At 44.1% G+C, this 26,053-nt stretch overlaps 1 protein-coding gene across 2 annotated transcripts; it reads right to left on the bottom strand.

The window, feature by feature from the left end:
- Window positions 1-16,924: 16,924 nt before the first annotated feature.
- Window positions 16,925-25,696, bottom strand: LOC119276584. 2 transcript variants are annotated; one of them, XM_037557691.1, is made up of 11 exons: window positions 25,607-25,696; window positions 24,521-24,697; window positions 24,360-24,434; window positions 23,462-23,971; window positions 22,695-23,060; window positions 19,734-19,825; window positions 19,597-19,640; window positions 19,454-19,515; window positions 19,099-19,161; window positions 17,954-18,217; window positions 16,925-17,433 (listed from the first exon to the last, which is right to left on the bottom strand). In XM_037557691.1, exons 2-10 carry the CDS (start codon window positions 24,683-24,685, stop codon window positions 17,963-17,965), a joined length of 1,632 nt encoding a protein of 543 aa, XP_037413588.1. In that variant the 5' UTR covers window positions 24,686-24,697; window positions 25,607-25,696; the 3' UTR covers window positions 16,925-17,433; window positions 17,954-17,962. The 2 variants fall into 2 exon arrangements, with proteins under 2 accessions (XP_037413588.1, XP_037413589.1); XM_037557692.1 differs by lacking the exon at window positions 16,925-17,433 and adding an exon at window positions 17,440-17,869.
- Between the last annotated feature and the right edge of the window lie 357 nt (window positions 25,697-26,053).

Raw genomic sequence — 26,053 nt, forward strand, 5'->3', positions numbered from 1 at the left:
AACATTTTTCTTTTAGAAAGAAGATAAGATTAAGAGGCTCGCCACGGTGGTGTCGGCGACGAGATCTACGCGGGCGATCGACGGTGGTGAGGACGGGGACGGTACAGGACGGACCGCCAAACCTAGACAAATCTTGAGGAAAATGGAGCTTGGACAAGGAGGTTCGAGAGGAGAAATCTTAAGTGTGTCTCGGGCATTTCATCGAACATCTCATGTGCATAGGAGGTGAGCTAGAGCACCACAAAGCTCTCCCATGGCCGGCCAAAACAACAGAGCACTCCATTGCTCTGCTCGCGGGCAAGGGGGTATATATAGGCATCTCATTGGTCCCGGTTCATGGCTGGAACCGAGACTAAAGGACCCCCTTTGGTCCAGGTTCCAGCCACAAACCGGGACCAATGGTTGTGGGCCAGGAGCAAGGCCCATTGGTCCCAGTTCGTGTCTAGAACCGGGACCAAAGGGTCCAGACGAACCGAGACCAATGGCCCACGTGGCCCAGCCGGCCCCTTGGCGTCACGAACCGGGACTGATGCCCCCATGGGTCCCAGTTCGTGAGTGAACCGAGATTAATGGGCTTACCCGGCCTAGACCAAAGCCCTATTTCCTACTAGTGTTGGTGAAGGGATAAGGGAATTTTGAGAATTCGATCTGCATCAATACCGAAGAAATATCTCGTACCAAATCTTCATCCCATCCTCCAGTTTCTGGGTTGATAAGTTCATTCACGTTAGATAGAAGGGTATTACCACGGGGTATAATTACCTTCCTTGAAGGCCCTTGAGGAATCCAGTGATCCATCCAAATCTTTATCCTTTCGCTCGTCCCAACTCACCATATATGACCTCTTTTGAAGGTTTGAAGACCCGCAAAGATACTCCGCCACGTAAATGACGAGCCCTTCTTAGGACCTGCATTTAGTAGATTACCATCCGGATAATACTTCGCTTTGAGAACTTGTGCACACAAGGTTTCAGGGTGTCTTATCAACCACAACTCTTCTTTGCTAACATGGCCAGGTTGAACGCTGCTGCCGTCTGCCCATCCCCAATATCCTTTGGGCCATCGAGGTGCGGAAGACCTCGGCCCCCTGCCGGCGGGAGGGACCCATTCTCATTTTTTGTTAGGCTCAATATTAGTTGCGACTATATGGCGGCGGCGATGTCCCTCGGTAGCAATATTGTCTCCCATGTTCTACGTACCCCGCCTCGATGGTGCGTCTAGCATCGTCTTAGGGCATGTGGAGGTGTGTGTCTGTTGAATCTTGCAGGATTCGGTCGGTGCTGGTCTTCGGTGGATCTGTTTGGATCCGGTCTTCGTTCGTCTTCGTTTGGGTGTTTACACGTTTGATCCTTCTGATCTATGACTTTCTTCATTAGCGATGGTTGCTGCTCTAGTGCGCTGGTCCTATGAGGTTTGCCCGGCTCTGGCGAGGGAGGGGCGATGACGGTGGCGCGCCTTCGACTTTCTCCAATGCTTGTAGTCATCGTTAGGTGGTCCACGTACCTGATTATAATTTTTATTACCTCTGGTGTTCTTTGTACTGCCATGATTAAAGATGAATAGATTGAAAGTTGCTCACGCAAAAAAAAACAAGAATGCCTTACATATCGTACTTAGTGTTATCTTATCTAGAGTGATGTTATTTCTTTACCTAGTGCCATCAAGAGATTAACCACTATAATATGCAAGACACATTTGGCCACAGAAGATAAAGCAACATGCCAGTGATTCAGTGTCCAGTTCCTCAAAAATATCTTATTTATTTTTTAGTCTTTTTCATATTTACTTAAATCTAATTATAAGCTAAAATTATTGGCAAGATATTTCTTATACCAAACAATTTAGAGATCTATACTAAGTTATTTAAGGATACAAACACAGTCATATGCACTATACATTAATGTAAGTGTAACAAAATAAATCAAGGAGACAGATGAATGTTTACTTTCTTACAACATATGGTTTAAATATATTTTAAGGCACAATGAATTGAAAAATAAAACAATAAATGTAACAAATTGATCCGATGAGGCATGCCGTTATTTTTCTTATTTTTCACAGTTAATATGATATGGTTCAGATATTTTCTAAGACGCAATGTATTGAAAATAAAATATTAATGTAACTTTGTTACAATGGACAATTTGAATTTCATAATATATCGTATATGATTGTGATTTGAACAAATGATTTCATACACAAAATTTAGAAGTTAGTATAAATAACTATCTTTATTTCAACTCCTTGGGGCACAATTTTTTCTTTCAAGATTTGTGTTAGAGGATAGTAGTTGATACTAGTCACACGGAGACTAAGGCCATGTTATTCATCAGTCAAAACAAAAATTCATGTCGTGTTAGCACTTCTATATAAACGGCTACTGTATCCTAACACCATCCACAGTCCTAACTTTACAATTTTCTATCAATATGAACCAGGAGCACTGTGATTTCTATCTGACGTTAAGGGAGATGATGTCTCACTTCAAGTGGTTGGTGGTCACTTGGAAGCCTAGTGAATTAATGTTTTTCAAATGATCTTACAAAGGTTGCTAAGTTCTCTAGCAGTGATTCAACTATTTTCCAGCAAATTGCAATTGAGAAATAGTCCAGACACCTCTGAGGTCTCCCTTTCTTCAGTATTGAACGAACCAAGAAAACAACCACAATAGTTAATTTTTTTAGTATGTTCTTGTTTATTTATTTATGCTTCTTTGAACCTTATATGCAATGTTAGTGTTTCATATGATACATGTATTGCTATTTGTATTTGGATTATGTAGTTGTACAATCATATAGGAGCATGTTAGATTCCTATAATATGTTTAAAACTGGTTGTTAAGTAACCTATTTGTGTGTTGTGTTCTGAAATTTGTAGTTGTGCATCATAGGTCTACAACTTGTTTCTAAGTAACTTGGAGTTGTTTATGGTAGGGCCCCATGTAGGTCTGGTACTGGTTTACTATTTGTGGCCTGACCCTTGTAGTTGTAGGACTAGATTTGGTTTTTTAAGCAACCTATTTATGTGTTGTACTAGTTCAGATGTAATTTTGTATGGATAAATCGAATCTTTTCATAGAATCTATGGTGTCTATAGGAGTTAGCAATAATTGGTAGTTGCTTAGTTCATATTTTATCACGGCTTCTTGTCTATTGAACTTGTAATAGAGGCCATTCCAAAAAAAACCTTGTAACAGAGGCAATGGTGGTTATAGGAGGATGTAATAACCGGTACTCCCTCCAATCCATAGTAAGTGTTGTGGTTTTAGTTCAAACTAAAACCACGACACTTAGAGAATCTTCAATAGAAAATAACTAACTTATACATCTCTGAGGCCCCAAAACCCATCTTCAACAGATGGTGTAGATGAAAAAAAGACATATCCACCTCCAGGAGATGTAAAATACAACACTCCGCGATGCAAATTTACAACAGCAATAACAGGAGATGTAAATCCAGATGCCAAATGGCTAGCAGTGCGCCAACCCAACCGCCACCATGAAAGTTCCCAACTGCCCGATCCCCTTTCCGCCGCAGGCACTGGGACCGATTCTGGCTAGCTCGGGAACTGCCCCACCGCCCCGGCTAGCTCCAGCGCCCCTTACCCATTCCAGTTCGCTGCCGATCATCTCAGTCGCGCGAATCCAGCCATCCATCATGTTGCGGGTAGAGGAGGATTGCAGCTGCTCGAGGGCACGCCAAGGAGGACTGCTGCTACTCGTTGGCGCGCTGGGGAGGGCCACCACTGCTCGAGGTTGGCCGCCATGGCGCCATGGCCCGAGCTCGGCTCACGGGGCTCTATCATCGTCCGGATCTACCGCTGGTCGTGGCTGAGGGTGATGTCCCGCTGCCCGCGCTCCGAGATGGAGGTTAGTCGGGCTACCGTTGTTGTGGCCCCGCCCTGCCAGCTCCGGCGCCTCTACCACGCGGCCGCCGGCCGTTTACATCTTCAAATTTACATCTATTGGAGTTGGATTTTACAACACCAAATATACATCATCTATTGGAGTTGGCACTTATTTTTAGAGAAAAGTCCATTTTACTACCCTGAAGAAAGTTGGTGGTTCACATAACCCCCCGATATTTACTTTTGTTCCGTTTACCCCCTGAACAATCTCATACCGGACAAAATCAGTCCCTAGGTGGCTTGATTTTGACTGATTGCTGATGTGGCAATGGTCAATGGACGGTTTTGACCTGTGGGTGAGTCTCCCTCGTCAGGCTGGGTTGAGACAAAGGAGCTCCTCCCGAGCCTTCCCTTGCAGCTACTTCCCTCCGAGCACCGCGCCCGACCCCGCCGCCTCTAGGTGACGCCGACAATCGCACAGTTCCAAGCTGCTGCCCTACTTCTCCTTTCTCCCTTCTCTTTCCTCCCCCTTCTCTCTTATCCCGCCTCAGGTACAGGTCAACCGTCGCCACAAACTCGTTGGTGGGCCGTCTTGACACCGCCGCCGAACTCCGGCTGACCGGAACCAGACCATATGGGGCCGGTAGCGGTCGCCCCCTCGCGCTCCCCTTGGACCTGCATTGCTGCAGCACCGCTGCCCTGCTACCTCTCACGCGAAGACATGGATGACCATGCCTGGGGGTTGGGCCGCCGCCGCCACAAGCTCGTCATCATGTCATCTTCACACCCCCGCTAGACTCCAGATCCAGTCAGAACCAGACCTAATGGGGCCGCCATCATTGGATCTGGCTGCCCCATGCCTTCCCGCGCCGCCTACCTCGCTGCCTCGCTATGCTACCTCCTGCGTGAGGAGAGGGAGGATGATGCCCGACAATTGGGCCACCACCACCCCTTTTACGCCCAGTGATGCTCCCTCGCCAGCCGCTACAGCACCTTCCCGCTGTTCGTGCCCTTAGCTCCGTCGTGCTCCGGCTAGCCACTGGCTAAACCTATCATTAGCACTTAGTTAATCCGCCCCCTGAGTCACTGCCAAGCGGGTCCCATTGCCTAATTAACCATGGGCTAAATTCATGTTTCAGTTAAGTTAATCCTCGTGGCCCCATCCTGTTGGGGAACATAGCAGAAATTCAAAATTTTCTACGCATCACCAAGATCAATCTATGGAGATACTAGCAACGAGAGAGAGGGGAGTGCATCTTCATACCCTTGAAGATCGCGATACGGAAGCGTTACAAGAACGCGGTCGGTGGAGTCATACATGAAGCGATTCAGATCGCGGCCGGATCCGAGCTAAGCACCGAAGAACGGTGCCTCCGCGTTCAACACACGTGCAGCCCAGTGACGTCTCCCATGCCTTGATATAGCAAGGGGAGAGGGAGAGGTTGGGGAAGACTCCGTCCAGCAGCAGCACGACGGCGTGGTGGTGGTGGAGGAGTGTGGTACTCCAGCAGGGCTTCGCCAAGCACTACGAGAGATGAGGAGGGAGAGGGGTAGGGCTGCGCCAAGAGGGAGAGGTTCTCATGTGTTGGGCAGCCCCAAAACCTCCACTATATATAGGGGGAAGGGAGAGGGGGAGGCTCCCTAGGGTTTCCCCTAGGGGGGGTGGCGGCCAGGGCAGATGGGATCTCCCCTTTGGGTGACTTGGCCCCCAAGCCAGGAGGTGGGAACCCTAGATGGGGCGCCCCAAACCCCCTGGTCACGTGGGAATAGGTGAGGGTGGCGCACAGCCCCTTAGTGGGCTGGTTTTACCCCTCCCCTTGGCCCATGAAGCCCCCCCCAACACTTGTCGGGGCTCCCGAAACACCTTTTGGTCATGCTGGTCATCACCCGGTACCTCCGGAACACTTCCGGACTCCAAAACCCTTCGTCCAATATATCAATCTTCACCTCCGGACCATTCCGGGACTCCTTGTGACATCCAGGATCTCATCCAGGACTGCGAACAACATTCGGTAACCGCGTACATACCTTCCCTATAACCCTAGCGTCATCGAACCTTAAGTGTGTAGACCCTACGGGTTCGGGAACCATGCAGACATGACCGAGACAACTCTCCGTCCAATAACCAACAGCGGGATCTGGATACCCATGTTGGCTCCCACATGTTCCACGATGATCTCATCGGATGAACCACGATGTCAAGGATTCAATCAATCCCGTATACAATTCCCTTTGTCTACCGGTATAGTACTTGCCCGAGATTCGATCGTCGGTATGCCGATACCTTGTTCAATCTCGTTACCGGCAAGTCTCTTTACTCGTTCCGTAACACATCATCCCATGATCAACTCCTTGATCACATTGTGCACATTATGATGATGTCCTGCCGAGTGGGCCCAGAGATACCTCTCCGTCACACGGAGTGACAAATCCCAGTCTCGATTCATGCCAACCCAACAGACACTTTCGGAGATACCCGTAGTGCACCTTTATAGCCACCCAGTTACGTTGTGATGTTTGGTACACCCAGAGCATTCCTACGGTATCCGGGAGTTGCACAATCTCATGGTCTAAGGAAAAGATACTTGACATTTAGAAAAGCTTTAGCATACGAACTACACGATCTTGTGCTAGGCTTAGGATTGGGTCTTGTCCATCACATCATTATCCTAATGATGTGATCCCGTTATCAATGACATCCAATGTCCATGGTTAGGAAACCATGACCATCTGTTGATCAACGAGCTAGTCAACTAGAGGCTCACTAGGGACATGTTGTGGTCTATGTATTCACACATGTATTGCGGTTTCCGGTCAATACAATTATAGCATGAATAATAGACAATTATCATGAACAAGGAAATACAATAATAACCATTTTATTATTGCCTCTAGGGCATATTTCCAACAGTCTCCCACTTGCACTAGAGTCAATAATCTAGTTCACATCACTATGTAATTGTAATGAATCGACACCCATGGGGTTTGATCATATCTTGCTTGTGAGAGAGGTATTAGTCAACGGATCTGAACCTTTCAGATCCGTGTGTGTTTTGCAAATCTCTATGTCATCTCCTAGATTCAGCTACCACGCTCTATTTGGAACTATTCCAAATAACTGTTCTACTATACGAATCCGGTTTACTACTCAGAATAATCCGGATTAGTGTCAAAGTTTGCATCGGCGTAACCCTTTACGACGAACTCTTTCACCACCTCCATAATCGAGAAAATTCCTTAGTCCACTAGTTACTAAGGATAAGTTTGACCGTTGTCCTGTGATCCATTCCTGGATCACTCTTGTACCCCTGGACTGACTCATGGCAAGGCACACTTCCGGTGCGGTACACAGCATAGCATACTATAGAGCCTATGTCTGAAGCATAGTGGACGACCTTCGTCCTTTCTCTCTCTTCTTCCGTGGTCATGTCTTGAGTCTTACTCAATACTCACACCATATAACACAGCCAAGAAATCCTTCTTTGCTGATCTATTTTGAACTCCTTCAAAATCTTGTCACGTTATGTATTCATTTGAGAGTACTATTAAGCGTTTTGATCTATCCTTATAGATCTTGATGCTCAATGTTCAAGTAGCTTAATCCAGGTTTTCCATTGAAAAACACTTTTCAAATAACCCTATATGCTTTCTAGAAATTCTACATCATTTCCGATCAACAATATGTCAACAACATATACTCATCAGAAATGCTATAGTGCTCCCACTCACTTCTTTGGAAATACAAGTTTCTCATAAACTTTGTATAAACCCAAAATCTTTGATCATCTCATCAAAGCATATATTCCAACTCCGAGATGCTTACTCCAGTCCTTAGAAGGATTGCTGGAGCTTTGCATACTTGTTAACATCTTTCAGGATTGACAAAACCTTCTGGTTGTATCACATACAACCTTTCCTCAAGAATATCGTCGAGGAAACAATGTTTTGACATCCTATCTGCAAGATTTCATAAATCATGCAGTAATTGCTAATATAATTCCAACAGACTCTTAGCATCGCTACGAGTGAGAAAGTCTCATCGTAGTCAACTCCTTGAACTTGTCGGAAAACATCTTAACGACAAGTCGAGCTTTCTTAATGGTGATACTTACCATCATTGTCCGTCTTTCTTTTAAAATCCATTTGTACCCAACAGCCTTACGACCATCAAGTAGTTCTTCCAAAGTCCATACTTTGTTTTCATACATGGATCCTCTCTCGGATTTTATGGCCTCGAGCCATTCGTCGGAATCCGGGCCCACCATCGCTTCTCCATAGCTCGTAGGTTCATTGTTGTCTAACAACATGACCTCCAAGACAGGATTACGTACCACTCTGAAGTAGTATGTATCCTTGTCAACCTACGAGGTTTGGTAGTGACTTGATCCAAAGTTTCATGATCACTATCATCAGCTTCCACTTCAATTGGTGTAGGTGCCACAGGAACAACTTCCTGTGCCCTTCTACACACTGGTTGAAGTGATGGTTCAATAACCTCATCAAGTCTCCACCATCCTCCCACTCAATTCTTTCGAGAGAAACTATTCCTCGAGAAAGGACCCGTTTCTAGAAACAATCACTTTTGCTTCCGGATCTGAAATAGGAGGTATACCCAACTGTTTTGGGTGTCCTATGAAGATGTATTTATCTGCTTTGGGTTCGAGCTTATCAGGATGAAAATTTTTCACATAAGCGTCGCAGCCTCAAACTTTCAAGAAACGACAGCTTAGGTTTCTTTAAACCATAGTTCATACGGTGTCATCTCAACGGAATTACGTGGTGCCCTATTTAAAGTGAATGCGGTTGTCTCTAATGCCTAACCCGTGGACGATAGTGGTAATTCGATAAGAGACATCATGGTATGCACCATATCCAATAGGGTGCAGTTATGATGTTCGGACACACCATCACACTATGGTGTTCCAGGCGGTATTAGTTGTGAAACAATTTCCACAATGTCTTAATTGTGTACCAAACTCGCAACTCAGATATTCACCTCTATGATCATACAATAGACATTTTATCCTCTTGTCACGACGATCTTCAACTTAACTCTGAAATTACTTGAACCTTTCAATAATTCAGACTTGTGTTTCATCAAGTAAATACACTTAGCATCTACTCAAATCATCTGTGAAGTAAGAACATAACGATATCCACTGCGTGCCTCGGCACTCATTGGACAGCACACATCAAAATGTATTACTTCCAACAAGTTGCTCTCTTGTTCCATCTTATTAAAAACGAGGTTTTTCAGTCATCTTGCCCATGTGGTATGATTTGCATGTCTCAAGTGATTTAGAATCAAGTGAGTCCAAATGATCCATCTGCATGGAGTTTCTTCATGCACACATACCAATAGACATGGTTCGCATGTCTCAAACTTTTCAAAAACGAGTGAGTCCAAAGATCCATCAACATGGAGCTTCTTCATGCGTTTTATACCAATATGACTCAAATGGCAGTGCCACAAGCAGGTGGTACAATCATTACTATCTTATATCTTTTGGTATGAACATGTGTATCACTACGATCGAGATTCAATAAACCATTCATTTTAGGTGTAAGACCATTGAAGGATTATTCAAATAAACAAAGTACCTATTATTCTCCTTAAATGAATGACCGTATTGCGATAGACATAATCCAATCATGTCTATGCTCAACGCAAACACCAAATAACAATTATTTAGGTTTATCACCAATCTCGATGGTAGAGGGAGTATGCGATGCTTGATCTCATCAAGCTTTGGAAACACTTCCAACACACATCGTTATCTCACCTTTAGCTAGTCTCCGTTTATTCCATAGCTCTTTTATTTCGATTTACTAACACTTAGCAACCGAACCGGTATCTTATACCCTGGTGCTACTAGGAGTACTAGTAAAGTACACATTTAATACAATGTATATCCAATATACTTCTGTCAACCTTGCCAGCCTTCTAATCTACCAAGTATCTAGGGTAGTTCTGCTTCAGTGACTGTTCCCTCATTACAGAAGCACTTAGTCTCGGGTTTGGGTTCAACCCTGGGTTTCTTCACTGGAGCAGCAACTGATTTGCCGTTTCATGAAGTATTCCTTCTTGCCCTTGCCCTTCTTGAAACTAGTGGTTTCACTAACCATCAACGATTGATGCTCCTTCTTGATTTCTACTTTTGCGGTGTCAAACATCGCGAATATTTCAAGGATCATCATATCTATCCCTGATATGTTATAGTTCATCACAAAGCTCTAGCAGCTTGGTGGCAATGACTTTGGAGAAACATCACTATCTCATCTGGAAGATTAACTCCCACTCGATTCAAGTGATTGTTGTACTCAGACAATCTGAGCACAAGCTCAACGATTGAGCTTTTCTCCCTTAGTTTGTAGGCTAAGAAACTCGTCGGAGGTCTCATACCTCTTGACGTGGGCACGAGCCTGAAATCCCAATTTCAGCCCTCGAAACATCTCATATGTTCCACGACATTTCGAAATCGTCTTCAGTGCCTCAATTCTAAACCGTTTAACATTACTGAACTATCACGTAGTTATCAAAACGTGTATGTCAGATGTTCGCAACATCCACAGACGACGTTCGAGGTTCAGCACACCGAGCGGTGCATTAAGGACATAAGCCTTCTACGCAGCAATGAGGACAATCCTCAGTTTACGGACCCAGTCCGCATAATTGCTACTATCAACTTTCAACTAAATTTTCTCTAGGAACATATCTAAAACAGTAGAACTAAAGCGCGAGCTACGACATAATTTGCAAAAACCTTTTGACTATGTTCAGGATAATTAAGTTCATCTAATGAACTCCCACTCAGATAGACATCCCTCTAGTCATCTAAGTGAAACATGATCTGAGTCAACTAGGTCGTGTCCGATCATCACGTGAGACGGACTAGTCATCATCGGTGAACATCTTCATGTTGATCGTATCTACTATACGACTCATGCTCGACCTTTCGGTCTCTTGTGTTCCGAGGCCATGTATGTACATGCTAGGCTCGTCAAGTCAACCTAAGTGTTTCACGTGTGTAAATCTGGCTTACACCCGTTGTATGTGAACGTTAGAATCTATCACACCCGATCATCATGTGGTGCTTCGAAACAACGAACTTTCGCAACGGTGCACAGTTAGGGGGAACACTTTCTTGAAATTATTATGAGGGATCATCTTATTTACTACCGTCGTTCTAAGCAAATAAGATGCATAAACATGATAAACATCACATGCAATCAAAAGGTGACATGATATGGCCAATATCATTTTGCTCCTTCTGATCTCCATCTTCGGGGCTCCATGATCATCATCATCACCGGCATGACACCATGATCTCCATCATCATGATCTCCATCATCGTGTCTCCATGAAGTTGTCTCGCCAACTATTACTTCTACTACTATGGCTAACGGTTTAGCAATGAAGTAAAGTAATTACATGGCGTTATTCAGTGACACGCAGGTCATACAATAAATAAAGACAACTCCTATGGCTCCTGCCGGTTGTCATACTCATCGACATGCAAGTCGTGATTGCTATTACAAGAACATGATCAATCTCATACATCACATATCATTCATCACATTCTTTTGGCCATATCACATCACATAGCATACCCTGCAAAAACAAGTTAGATGTCCTCTAATTGTTGTTTGCATGTTTTACGTGGCTGCTATGGGTTTCTAGCAAGAACGCTTCTTACCTATGCAAAAGCCACAACGTGATATGCCAATTGCTATTTACCCTTCATAAGGACCATTTTCATCGAATCCGATCCGACTAAAGTGGGAGAGACTGGCACCCGCTAGCCACCTTATGCAACAAGTGCATGTCAGTCGGTGGAACCTGTCTCACGTAAGTGTACGTGTAAGGTCGGTCCGGGCCGCTTCATCCCACAATACCGTCGAAACAAGATAGGACTAGTAACGGTAAGCATATTGAACAAAATCAACGCCCACAACAACTTGTGTTCTACTCGTGCATAGAATCTACGCAATAGACCTAGCTCATGATGCCACTGTTGGGGAACGTAGCAGAAATTCAAAATTTTCTACGCATCACCAAGATCAATCTATGGAGATACTAGCAACGAGAGAGAGGGGAGTGCATCTTCATACCCTTGAAGATCGCGATGCGGAAGCGTTACAAGAACGCGGTCGGTGGAGTTGTACATGAAGCGATTCAGATCGCGACCGAATCCGATCTAAGCACTGAAGAACGGTGCCTCTGTGTTGAACACACGTGCAGCCCGGTGACGTCTCTTGTGCCTTGATCCAGCAAGGGGAGAGGGAGAGGTTGGGGAAGACTCCGTCCAGCAGCAGCACGACGGCGTGGTGGTGGTGGAGGAGCGCGGTACTCCAACAGGGCTTCGCCAAGCACTACGAGAGACGAGGAGGGAGAGGGGTAGGGCTGCATCAAGAGGGAGAGGTTCTCATGTGTTGGGCATCCCCAAAACCTCCACTATATATAGGGTGGAGGGAGAGGGGGAGGCGCCCTAGGGTTTTCCCTAGGGGGGTGGCGGCCAGGGCAGATGGGATCTCCCCTTTGGGTGACTTGGCCCCCAAGCCAGGAGGTGGGAACCCTAGATGGGGCGCCCCAAACCCCCTGGTCACGTGGGAATAGGTGAGGGGGGCGCACAGCCCCTTAGTGGGCTGGTTTGCCCCCTCCCCTTGGCCCATGAAGCCCCCCCAACACTTGCTGGGGCTCCTGAAACACCTTTCGGTCATGCTGGTCATCACCCGGTACCTCCGGAACACTTCCGGACTCCAAAACCCTTCGTCCAATATATCAATCTTCACCTCCGGACCATTCCGGGACTCCTCATGATGTCCGGGATCTCATCCGGGACTCCGAACAACATTCGGTAACCGCGTACATACCTTCCCTATAACCCTAGCGTCATCGAACCTTAAGTGTGTAGACCCTACGGGTTCGGGAACCATGCAGACATGACCGAGATAACTCTCCGGCCAATAACCAACAGTGGGATCTGGATACCCATGTTGGCTCCCACATGTTCCACGATGATCTCATCGGATGAACCACAATGTCAAGGATTCAATCAATCACGTATACAATTCCCTTTGTCTACCGGTATAGTACTTGCCCGAGATTCGATCGTCGGTATGCCGATACCTTGTTCAATCTCGTTACCGGCAAGTCTCTTTACTCGTTCCGTAACACATCATCCCGTGATCAACTCCTTGATCACATTGTGCACATTATGATGATGTCCTACCGAGTGGGCCCAGAGATACCTCTCCGTCACACGGAGTGACAAATCCCAGTCTCGATTCGTGCCAACCCAATAGACACTTTCGGAGATACCCGTAGTGCACCTTTATAGCCACCCAGTTACATTGTGACGTTTGGTACACCCAAAGCATTCCTACGGTATCCGGGAGTTGCACAATCTCATGGTCTAAGGAAAATATACTTGACATTTAGAAAAGCTTTAGCATACGAACTACAGGATCTTGTGCTAGGCTTAGGATTGGGTCTTGTCCATCACATCGTTCTCCTAATGATGTGATCCCGTTATCAATGACATCCAATGTCCATGGTCAGGAAACCATGACCATCTGTTGATCAACGAGCTAGTCAACTAGAGGCTCACTAGGGACATGTTGTGGTCTATGTATTCACACATGTATTGCGGTTTCTGGTCAATACAATTATAGCATGAATAATAGACAATTATAATTAACAAGGAAATAAAATAATAACCATTTTATTATTGCCTCTAGGGCATATTTCCAACACATCCGCAGGTCAAAACCACCATTGACTAGCACCACATCAGCTGCAAGTTGAAACAACCCACCCAAGGGGGTCTTTTGTCCGGTTTGGAATTGTTTAGGGGGTGAAAAGAGCAGGAAAATAGATCAGGGGGTAATGTGAACCACCAACTTTGTTCCTGGTAGTAAAATGGAGACGATCAAATGGAAAATGCACTTTCTGGTGATGTAAATTTTACATCTCTAGTTTCACAAGTCCAAATTTTCATTATCTATTGGAGATGCTCTTAAGAGCCTATTCGACAATCCACCAGCTCCATGAAATTCCAGGATCTGTGAAGCACTTGTTTCCCTGCACCACAATTTTCAACTGTGTGAAGCACTTGTTTCCCTGCACCGCGATTTTCAACTATGCGAAGCACTTGTTTCCCTACACCGCAATTTTCAACTGCTCCGGGAGAGGAGGGACTCCAAACATAGCCTTATTATGGATTGGAGGGAGTAGTTTTTCAGTTCATTGATTTTCAGTGCTTCTTGTTAGTTAACTCCCTATTGTCGATACCCTACTCGCCAGCTAACGTTTTTTGTAGTTAGTCTGAGCAGATGATGTTGTGCACTGATGGTAAAGTATCCGCCAACGAGTACTCTTAGCTGGTAGCTTCAGTGAAAGAACATGTGGTGCCCCCATGTGTGGTTTTGGTAATTGATGACATTCTCTATGGACTAATGGTTGCATTGAGTTATATTTGAAGGATTTGTCCATAGGCATTTCTTGAAGTCCATGTGCTGGTTTCAAGGAGTTTATGAGTTGATCAAGGTGCTATTAAGGAATTATCCAAAGATTGGTCATGTGAGTGTTGAGCTTGTTGCAATCATGTCTTGAAGAAGAAGATTGTGAGATCATTCATGTTTACCTTCAAGACATAATTCAAATGAAGAGAGTTGGAAAGATTTAAGGTTGATCAAGACTAAGTACAGAGAGTGATTTAAGTTGATTAACACACAAAGAGTAGAAGATGTACCAAGGGGGATCAAGTGATCCCATAGTATGGTAAGCATTGCCCATTACGCTTTGTGTACTAACCGATGGTCTACGTGAGAGTTCTATGTGGGGTTAGGTATGTTTCCATGGGCTTGCGTCAAGAGGAAGATATCATACAACCCATGGAGAGGATGACATCAAGTGGTGATCGTCATCAAGATTGTGGTGTGTAAGGTCAAGTGGAGCATCACGAAGAGATCAAGTGCTTGAAGCCTGCCATCCATTGTGGTGACAATGGACTTGCGAAGATGTGCCAAAGAGTGGCTCACCCATAGTCGAGTATGGGGGAGCAATCAACTAGTCTTCATCGATCGGCCCAACGCAATCAAGAAATGTGGTCCATCTTGAGGAGGACAAGATCGTCACCATCTAGCTCAAGTGGATCATGCGCAAGGCAAAGGTTTGCCCTTGATAGGTTTTCTATTTTATCGGTCTCATGGTGGTAGTTGGGAGACCGGGTTATAGAGATATTTTGTCGTACTATCATTTGTAGAGAGCTCAAACCATTGCATCCTCGCATCATCTTTCTTGGTTCTTGTTTGGTGTTTCTCTTTGTGAGTTTTAGAGCTTATGGTCATCTTCATGACAAGCTCGAGTTCATCGAAAACGGAGTTCACATGCATCTTCTATGATGTTTTCGATGTTGGAGGTTATGCCAGTTCGTCTCTATTGGAGGTTTCGCTCTTGTATATCTTAGGCATACCTCCCCCTGCCTCTTCTTACTATAACCACACCCTGTTGGATGCTACTCGCCGTCTTCTATCCAACAAGCTTGAGTTTGCTCAATTCGGAGATCATTTGCAGAAGTTGTGGCAATTCTGGTTTTGGAGCATCTATTTTGCTTGGATGTGGCATTGGATGTAGCCAGCGGTAGTACCGTGGCTTGGAGCGGCAGTACCGCTGATGGCCACTGGCGGTAGTACCGCTGCAGTAACGGTAGTACCGCCAAGAGCCTCAAGCGGTAGTGCCGCTTTAGTACCGCCACGACTCAGAACATGCAGTTCTCGTGTCGGGTTCAACAGTAGTAGGAGCGGTAGTACCGCTTGTTAGCGGTAGTACCGCACCTACCTCCGCTGCTAGTGCCGCTCGAGGGTTCTCTCCTGTCTCTCTCCCAGTGCTCGTGTTTGCTGCTGAGCGCGGTCCCAGCGGTAGTACCACTGGGCCAAGTAGCAGTACTGCCCGTCAGCGCAAGCAATAGTACCGCTCCCTTAAGCGGTTGTACCGCCCGCTGCGGGCTGAGAATGGTGATAACGGTTGGATTTTTCCCCGCCTATAAAAGGGGGTCTTCTTCCCCATTGAACCTCATCCCTTTAGCTCGAGTTATTCCCCCATTGTTGATCTTCTTTGAGCTTGCTATCTCTCAATCCCTCCATGGATTCTTGATAGTTTTGGGAGGGGGGAGAGAGGAGATCTAGGTCCACATTTCCACCCAATCACTTTCTCCTCTATGTGAGGGAAACCCCTTGGATCTAGACGTTCTTGGTGTTCTCCTTCTTGTTCTTCATCTCATTTTCCTCCACAACTTTCATTGCTTTGGTGGGATTTGAGAGTGAGGAACTTGGGCACTCTATGTGCCCTTGCCATTGCATTTGGTGCATCAGTTTGAGTTCTTCATGGTGGTACGTGGAAATTACAAGTTGAGAAGCTTATTACTCTTGGGTGATGGTGCCCTTGAACTTGTTCCTCTTGGGTGCTTGGGCGCCCTAGACGGTCGGTGGTGTTTGAAGCTCAATCATTGTGGTGTAAAACTGCGGCCAAGCGTCGGGGTCTCCAATTTGGTTGTGGAGATTGCCCCGAGCAATTTGACGGGTTCCGATGACCGCCCCCAAGGGTTGTCAAAGTGTACGGGTTCGATGACCGCCCTCAAGGGTCCCTTAGTGGAATCAAGGCATCTTGCATTGTGCGAGGGCGTGAGGACATTACGATGGCCCTAGTGGCTTCTTGGGGAGCATTGTGCCTCCACATCGCTCCAAATGGAGATTAGTACCCGCAAGGGTGTGAACTTCGGGATACATCGTCGTCTTCGTGTGCCTCGGTTATCTCTTACCCGAGCCCTTTACTTACGCACTTTACTTTGTGATAGCCATATTGTTTCATGTCGTATATCTTGCTATTACTTAGTTGTCTATCTTGCTTAGCATAAGTTGATGGTGCACATAGGTGAGCCTAGACGTTTTAGGTTTTGTGCTTGATAAATTAAATGCTAGTTTTATTCCACATTTCTTCAAGCCTAAACCCTAATCATTTTAAAGCGCCTATTCACCCCCTCCTCCCTCCCTCTAGGCGACATCCACGATCTTTCATTCAGTAATAACCTATGGTTTACAGTATGTTTTCGAATTAGCTGTGTAAGTGTAATACTAGTATAAATTACATCAAGACATCCTAGTACTGTGCAATGTAAGCTTGTGATTTATGCTTGCATTCTTCCATTTCTCTACCTGCATTACAGTATTACTTTTCTATTGCCATGTGGTAGAGCTAAACTGGTAAAATCCCACTTCGCCCTTTTTTTAGGGCGAAATTGTCCGGTCTCACCGTCAGTATCGTCCTGTCTCACCTGTGTCTTCCTTGTCTTGAACGCTAGCGCCGCGCCGGTGCAGCCAACCACACCATTCATAGGATACTCCATGGCGCCACTTGCATCTACCCAACTTATACCTTCATGGTGGCCACGCCGCTCCTTACAAAACTACATATAATAATACTGCTTAGGGACATAGGAAAGTGATGCTCAGCGGCTATCAAGTCAAGCATCATTCCGAATGACGCCGTGGAGAGGAGCCCAATTATCGCAAAGAAGTTGAGCCTCCTGCAAAGTACACCAGAACGGAAAGAAATCAACAAAATCAGAATCACTTTGGTAGAAAATGAAAATGATGTGGACAAAAAGGAAATGAAATTCTGATGCATTGTTTGGCGTCATAAGCCGGAAAGTTAGTTCAGGCCAGTCATTTTCCCCACTCAATCCAGAGATCACCAGCTTTCCTTTGGCTGGTGATTGAACAAGCACTACTCAACTCCATGTAACAAAATGATCGTCAAAATAAAAACTCCATGTCGGTGAGCATCAATAGAAGCCGCTCATTCTGAATGCAAGCTTTAACATGGTAGTTAATGGAACAGCACCATGGTGAGCATCAATAGAAGCCACTGCATTAACAATTGTTGGTTGTTTGGTTGACTAATACTACCATATCCATAGGATCAAATTTGTTGCATAAATATTTCCCAGGGTTGAGAATTCCCTAAGAAAACAAAAAACATATACTATAAATCATGTGGGGCATGTTCAGAAAATTTGGGACAGGGAGACGAAACTCATGACATACCTTTCTACTCTATTTTAGCACCTTCAAGAGCCTGAATGCACCAATAGCAGCAGTGACAAAGCACCTTATGGGTTGATTGTTGCTTGTAAATGGCGAGGTCCTTCGCATTGGACCAAGTTTATGATTTGGACTAGGATCTGAGCTTGCATAGGCTGGATACACCTTCAAAGGAACCAGATCTTGTAACACTGATCTCCAGTATGGGAAGAAACTTCTCTTTGTATATGTGGGATCCCATCCTCCGCCTGCTTTCTTTCTCACAGCCTGTCACATAGTTCATTAGAGGTACATCATAAAAAATAAGTAGAAACATCCATACTGGGGATTGTAGCTTTCCATCAAATAGGCACCTCTCGCTTGAGATGTATTACGTTGACCAATACACAACATTGGTGTTTCATTAGATATGAATGAGTTACTGCAGTGTAGTAATTAAGTAGCATGCTTAAGCAACATAAAAAGCTGTTGAACCAGCACAATGCATGGCACAAACTCGCAACTGAAGCATGCTTTTGTTATTGGCTCCAACAATCATATTACACTGCGTCTTCTATCAGAATCTTTCTAACAGGCACCAAATAAATTTCAGATGCAACAGATCATTCAAGAACACCAAGGTGTTGGAAATAACAAAAATGTGCAAGCCCCCTTGGTGAAGTCCCAATGTTGATGTTACTTGGAACCTACACAGTTCAACTATTTTATTAAGCTAATTAAGACTACTTTTTATTGCATTTACCCCTTTTCTTTGGTAAAAAAAACCCTGATGGTCAACACATTAGGATGGCAGAGATGAACCATAGTTGGAATGCCGTGGCATTGCAATAGGTGATATGTATTTAGAGCCAACTCAAAGCTAGAATTTAATTTCTATACATGCAGTTTCTATACATGTGTGTGAAAACACACTAGGTATTCTAGGCTAGAATTTAGATGTTTTGTAGCTCATTTAATAAGGCAATAGAAGCTGCTTAAATCTGTCCAGGTTCAGTAGCCAAAGTCCATCAGAAAACGAATGCTTGTACTCTATAAATACGGCTGAATTCGCTACTACAATTTACAGCACTAAAACCATCACTTTGCTGCCACAAGGTGTAGGCAAAGCTGCTTGGTACTGGTGCACTAAAATCGGTATTAAGGTATACCTGTGTTTTTTTGGTGTGCTGCCATGCCATAAGGGAGAGGTTGTCATTTCCAACGGTTGTGACCTGAACTCAAGATTAGGGCAAGATGAGTACAGTCAGAACTCACAAAAACACGGCTTAAAACGAAGATTATATTATGATTCTAAAAGCGTTTGTGGGATTTGTCAATTTGGGAAATTTTTACTTCTTTACATATTCTTAAAAAAAGTTGATGTAAAATAAAATAAAAAGAACAAGAAAAGGGCAGATATTCTTATAGCTTTGCTTCTTTTTGGTGCAACAATATCATTACTCAATTACTGAATACCATCAGTCTATCCAAAACTAGATCAACCCCAGATTTGATTATCTTTACCTTTTCCTCTGCAGCATCCAGATTGGCCAATTCCATAACTGCCGTGTTTGCATTTTTAAGCCCTATTATCCATTTTAAAAAGAAGGGGAGAGATTAAGACTCAGTTTGTTAAATGTAAAAAGAATCACTTGAACCTGACACACCTTTGCATGACTCTCCGTTTGACTTTCTGCACTCATAAGGCTGGCTTCAAGAAGTGGAAGACAAAATAAAATAATCAGCAAAATAACCATTTATTCACATAGAAAATTATTGTGTGAAGCAATACAAAGAGTAGTACAGGTTTACAGTGTCCATGGGATCTCCAGTAGGGCAAAATCCATACTCCTTGAGGATAGATGAAACATGTTGAAAGACATCCACATGGGGCACCTACATGACATACAAGCTGCTGTATAAGGCAATATATCGCTAACATAGATCTACTGTATATACAATGTAGCAGCTATATAACCAATTGTAAGCAGCGAGATGATGGAAAGAATTGTTTGGAGGAGAAAACTGCAATTGTGCAATATGAGTTGGAAGGCAATAAATGTGCAAAAAGAGTTATCGCATTCAGTTCACTAGGTTTTATAAACTACATAATGTACATATTCAGATTCATCTAGATTAATGTATATTGTCTAAGCTTAAAGCAAAATCTGTTTGCTTCCACAAGTTCTGTGTATTTAACTACACGTTATGATCTAGACGCTTCAAAGGTAAGAGTCAAGAACTGCATCACACTTCTGTATATTTAACTATACATCACAGTTATTCAAATTCCAACTATTTCAAATCACTTTAATTGTTTTGTTTTGGTTTCCCAAAGAGAAAGGTGTCAATTTCTTCAGGCTATATGACCCAAATGAAGTTCAGACAAACTTAAAGAGGTTACTCATGAATTGCATACACCATAAGTATATGGAATTGTTTGTTGAACTTTCCTCTGGGGCCACAGACAAGTTACTGTAATAACTCCAACTCCCTGTTTCTTGGAGGACCTGGAGTTTCTAGGCTAAATAAAGTACCTTAAGCATAAACTTTCAGTCTAACATGAATAAAGAAGGCTCATGTCAACGCCCTTAATATATACCGCCAGCTCCAGCACGTAGAATTTTTTGAGCTGGGAATCATGCCAAACAGCTGCCACCACAAGAATGTGGACATGCCCATTTTAGCCAATTTATCTGACATGCGTCCAGAAAATAACAAAGAGAAATGACACAAGCACATGTTCTGTATTCATGCACCATGCAACAGCATTAACCAAACACTTGATGTTGATATGGCTGCTAAAAATGATACAATGCAGTGATAAAACCAGAAAATAAACATAAGTGAAGCCAAGAAAATACACTATACTCATGTCAGATAATACTAATACGGAGATCGAGTGTTTCTGTCACCAATGTTTTCACTATTTATGCATGCATTAAGTATTCATTGTAAGATTCGCAATTCCATGACAAAAATGCATGTGGTACTGGAAAAGGAACTAACATGCTCCTTCCAGTTGTAGTGTGTGAATTCAATGCAGAAATCATCAATAATTGTATCTATCATGAACTCGTATAGCAATCTCCTTTGCAATATAATAATATCAAGCAATGTCTAGGAAGATAAAGCACAAAAGGTGTTCTTACAGTTTGTTTGTCTGTTCAATGATGAAGATAAAAGGAAAGAAGTAACCAGACAGGGGATTTGATGTGGATGAGTATATGGATAACTAATAACAGGGGATTTGATGTGGATGAGTAATGGCTTTACTCCCATCAGTTATTTTCTCTTGTTTCATTATCTGTGCCATCACCTTTCCCGAGTGTTTAGAAATAAGAGGGGTTTGAATCTCATTGCATTATATGACAGGGTAAACCTTAGAGCAAGACTCAGCTATTCATGCATCTTGGGTTTGAGATTTTTTCAATTAACAAGAACATAATTTAGAGATAAAAGTAATAGGGAACATGTTAAATTGATATATAGCATCGAGCAAGAGAAAACAAATACGCTTCTTGAAAAAATGTTCACAAACTAAAGAGTAACTAGCATAAAACTACTACTTTACAGGCTAGGGTTCCAAAAAACTACTGGTTTTTAATTTTTCTCAGATAACTACCAAATCAGAGGTCGGCTGTTTCAAAAAGCCCAAATTGCCAAGTGTTTATCTATTGATCGTGATTATGACAGGTTGGACCCGCACCTAAACAAAGCTCTAGTTTGACCGTTAACTGACATGTGGGGCCCACATGTCAGCTTCTCTTTCCTTCTCTCCTCTTCCTCCTGTACTCTCTCTCTTATCTTCAACCTGACCGGCGACCATGTCCCCTTCCCTCGCATGCCCAGGCCTCCGGCGACCCTCTCCCCTCCCCTGTCGCGCCCACCCAGCCGGTGACCCGCTCCCTCCCCTCACGCCCCCACCTCGCCGGCGACCCGCTCCCTTCCCTCATGCGCCCACCTCATGCGACCCGCTCCCTTCCCTCAGGTCGCCACACCGCCGCGCGCCATGGGGAGCCGCTTGGGGCGCCGCCAGCCATGGGTCTCCGCTCGGGTCCGTGCTGCCGCCCGTCATGGGGAGCCACCTGGGGGTCGCCGCAGGCAAGGCAGAGCGTGGCGGTGACCAGAGGCGAGGGGCGGCGACCACAGGCGAGGGACGGCGTGGCGGCGGCCACAGGCGAGAGGCGGCGTGGATCCGGCCACTTCGGGCGCGGCTAGCCGGCCACAGGCGGTGCACGGCGTCGGCCCAGAGGAGGTGGCAGCGCTGCCATGGCGGGTGCGCCGAAGGACCTGATTGCTTTTTTTGAAAACTTCTAGGGACCTGATTGCTTTTTTTGAAAATTTGCAGGGACCCGATTGCTTTTTCAGACACTGGCATGTGGCCCCCACATGTCAGTTAACGGTCAATCAAACGGTCAACCAAACGGTGCGTTTAGCAGCGGGCCCGATCTGTCATAAACATGTTTAATTTTTTAACAAAGAGGATTTGGGGTTTTTTGAAACAGCCAACCCCTCACTTGGTAGTTATCAGTGAAAAAAATAAATTCGGTAGTTTTTCGGAACCCTAGCCTGTAAAGTAGTAGTTTTATGCTATTTACTCCAAACTAAAGCATTCTCACACATAGTATCAGAATGTGCTTCCACGAAAAGAAAGACTAGGGCATGTGTTTTGTTAAACAACATAACTGACAACAGTAAAAATATAAATATTAAGTAAAGGGCATCCGAGGCACTTCGGCCACAACATACCAAAAACGCTTACCTCAGAATGCGTTTGAATGTATGCAGAAAGATCTTCACCGGCATGGGAAATTACATCAACAAGCAGCCATGCGCAATCAGTAAGTGTCTTCCTTTCCTCCAGAAGCTCCGGTGCCATTCCATGTGAACCTTTCTCCCATCTCAAGGAAAATGAAAGCCTCATTATACAGTTACTGATAAGGTCAAACCCATTTTTCTTACTACTGCCATTTATCTTGGAAGAACTGCCTCCACGGATCTGCTCTTGAGCAGCCAGTAGTAGAACAGCAGACTGGATAATTTTTCCATCCTCAATGTAATTCCAGAGCTCTTGAAGTAAATTATTTGTTTTCTCTGCAAGCAGTCTAGTTGTGTCCAAGAAGATCTTCTGTAAAACAATAAGGAACAAAAATATAAGTCCATTTAGCATTCATATGCAAGCAAGTAATGTTGAAAAATCTTTCTATATATCACTGCTTTTCCTCCAATCAAAGTAAATATGGATTAGGGACAATCTCCAAGGCAAATAAAATAATATTAATTACTAGCAACATTTTTTTATATTTTATTGATGAAGTTTTATCCTTTACTATAAGAACATACACTGCACATGAAGTAAGACAAAAAGGATTAACAACTGAAAACTTTACAAGTTGAGATGAAAGGGTGCCCTGACTTAGTATCACTAATTTCATTATAACCTTTCAGGGGTCTATGGTATGACCATAGTTACTCTTTACGTCATGCTGCAAAAGTAGTAATTCGTATAGGGAGGGAAGTGAAACAGACCATTTCAGGTAGACATAGCAGATGAATAAGCTTGTAGATATAATCCAGATGATTCTGGCTGCGAGAAAGATTGTCCTCCAGATTGTCCTCAAGATACTTATGCAGGCAAGTATTCTCAATTGCGACATGGAGCGGGAGTAGATTCTCAATGACATCATTGCCAATAGTGCGCACATTGGATGATGCACCATGGCGTAAAAGCAGCTTGATCATGTCAACAGAGAACCTTTCAGCAGCTTCGTGGAGCACGAAGTATCCATATTTATTTATGCAGTTGGGATTGGCGTGCATCCCATAGAGCTCAGGTGCCATGCCCTCCAATACGACTTTTGCACATCGCAGGGCGTTGAAACTGACAATGAAGGTTAAGGTTTGTGCGGTGATGGTAAGATAAGATGATATGCCCCGGCCTTCACAGTTCACGAAAAATCGGAGGAAGCACTGGACACTATCCTTTACAAGGATGTGCTCCAATTCGGCATATATGTCCAAGAAGGCATCACCCACAAACTAGATGAGTCCGTCACAATTGAAAAAGGTGAAAGGCATCAGTTATCCAACTAAAAGCACAACAAAATAAACTGTCTTTTGGTATATGGAGGTGCTGACAACAACAATTGAAACAACAAAACCTTGTAACGCAAGCAAGTTGGTGTACGCCGAAGATAAAACCAAACATGAGGCACCAACAAGGAGGGAAGAAAAAGTAAGGGGATCTAAAGCTAGCATGGTTCAGGCATGTGAATCCACATGTTCCTATCCAAGGTTCATATATGACAACAACAAACATATTGTTTCAGTAGACTTAAGTACCTTATAATATTACCAGGTTAAACAAAATAACTAATGTAATGGGATGAGTCATCAATCAAATTATGTAAATGAAGGTAACACAAACCTTTGGAGCAGGGTCTGGGATGATTATGTCGTTTGCCATGGACTTGGCGATCTTAATATCCCTTTCTAGCATTAACTGAAAGAAAGAATGTCAGGAGTCAACGCTGGGAAAGAAACAAAATAAGGGGAGAGGAATATCACACAGATGGATACTTATCATACCTCCTCAACCTTTTCCAAATCAAAATCCTCAGTAAGTTCAAAACAAGGGACAGGGGGCATCGGATAATCATTTCTTACTGTAGTTGGTTTATCTTTATGATTAACGTTATATTTGCTCAGGGCAAGTAACTCGCTTTTCCGCGGTGCATCAGATTTCAATTCCATCCTTTTGTTTTCCTGAAACAAGGAAGTTTAATCTCGAATTATGTTCCAAACAAGATTACTACAAGGGCCAATGAAATAAATCCAGGGAAGACCCTGAGATAAAATGATTACTATCTAAAATGGATCGCGGATCGCTGAAACATAAAACATATGCTGCAAATAGAAAAAGAAGCATTTACTCTGTAAATATCCTGAAATGTCACAATGCTAAGTGTGAAATGAAGGGCCACACAAGTTTCTCAAATACAAGTTGAACCGGGTGCTAGAAACTCTGGCGCGTAGACATTATGGAAATCCGGAAACCAAAAGCTAAATTTGATGTTACAGTTCAACAAGCATAAACGATACTCACTGGTTAATGAGTCTCACGAATAACCAAATTGCCCTTGCTGATGCCACCTGAATGCAAGGAACGACTACCAAGTACCAAGTACCAACTAAACAAAAACCAGTAGTCGCATTTGAGGTATCATATATTTACTTTCATATAAGCTTTCAGTCCAATGTTCAGATTTTTTTAGAACAGTGGTCTTATATACAACTCGCAGAGTACATATACACAGATGGCTAGGAAGCAACGGAAACTAAATACTGCGCCGACAAAACAAGGTGCATGAAAATTAAGCTTTCAGTTCAATGTCCAGATTAGAGAACCGTGAGAGAGAGTTTTATACTCAGATCGGAAGCTAGATCAATCAAGAAGGACGCGACAGTGATAATAATTCATCTAGGGCTTTACAATCAGCTTTGATCGACCGTAATCCGTAAACGTATCAGATATGGCCAGGCTAACAATTTCATCAATACTCTAGGGCAAGGTTCATCAGAGCACACACAGATAATACATAACAGATCAGATAGCAAACGAGAAGGACCGGAAGAGCGGTGCGCGTGTGGCGCGTGCGGCGGGAAGAGCGGTACCTCGTTGGCGGCTCGCCGTGGATCTGGAAGGAAGGAGGCGACGGCGCGTACGTCGGCCACTCGCCTCGCGATGACACACTGTATCCGACGGCTGGGAATGGGAGAGTTTTTTTTTCTAGAGAGAGAAGGCCACGTGCGATCAAAAAGGCCCATTGAAATGATCAGATGGGCCAGCACGGCAAGGCCCAGGCACGCCTAATACACGGGCCGTCACTCGTGCCGCGCTCCTGGCCACGGCACAACAAGAAAACGGGTCGGCCCACTGGCATGTTTAGCCCACCAGCCCGCCTAATCTTAGGCTACTCATCATTGATAAGTCCACCTCAAAAAAAAAAATCATTGATAAGTCAGTCTTTACCAGTGACAAGCGCCACATACTTCTCGCAAAAACAAAAAGACAAGCACCACTTACTGCTCACTGGTATAACTTTTTAGATTTTAGGGTTT

Source organism: Triticum dicoccoides, chromosome 3B, assembly GCF_002162155.2.
Source record: "Triticum dicoccoides isolate Atlit2015 ecotype Zavitan chromosome 3B, WEW_v2.0, whole genome shotgun sequence".
NCBI lineage: Eukaryota > Viridiplantae > Streptophyta > Magnoliopsida > Poales > Poaceae > Triticum > Triticum dicoccoides.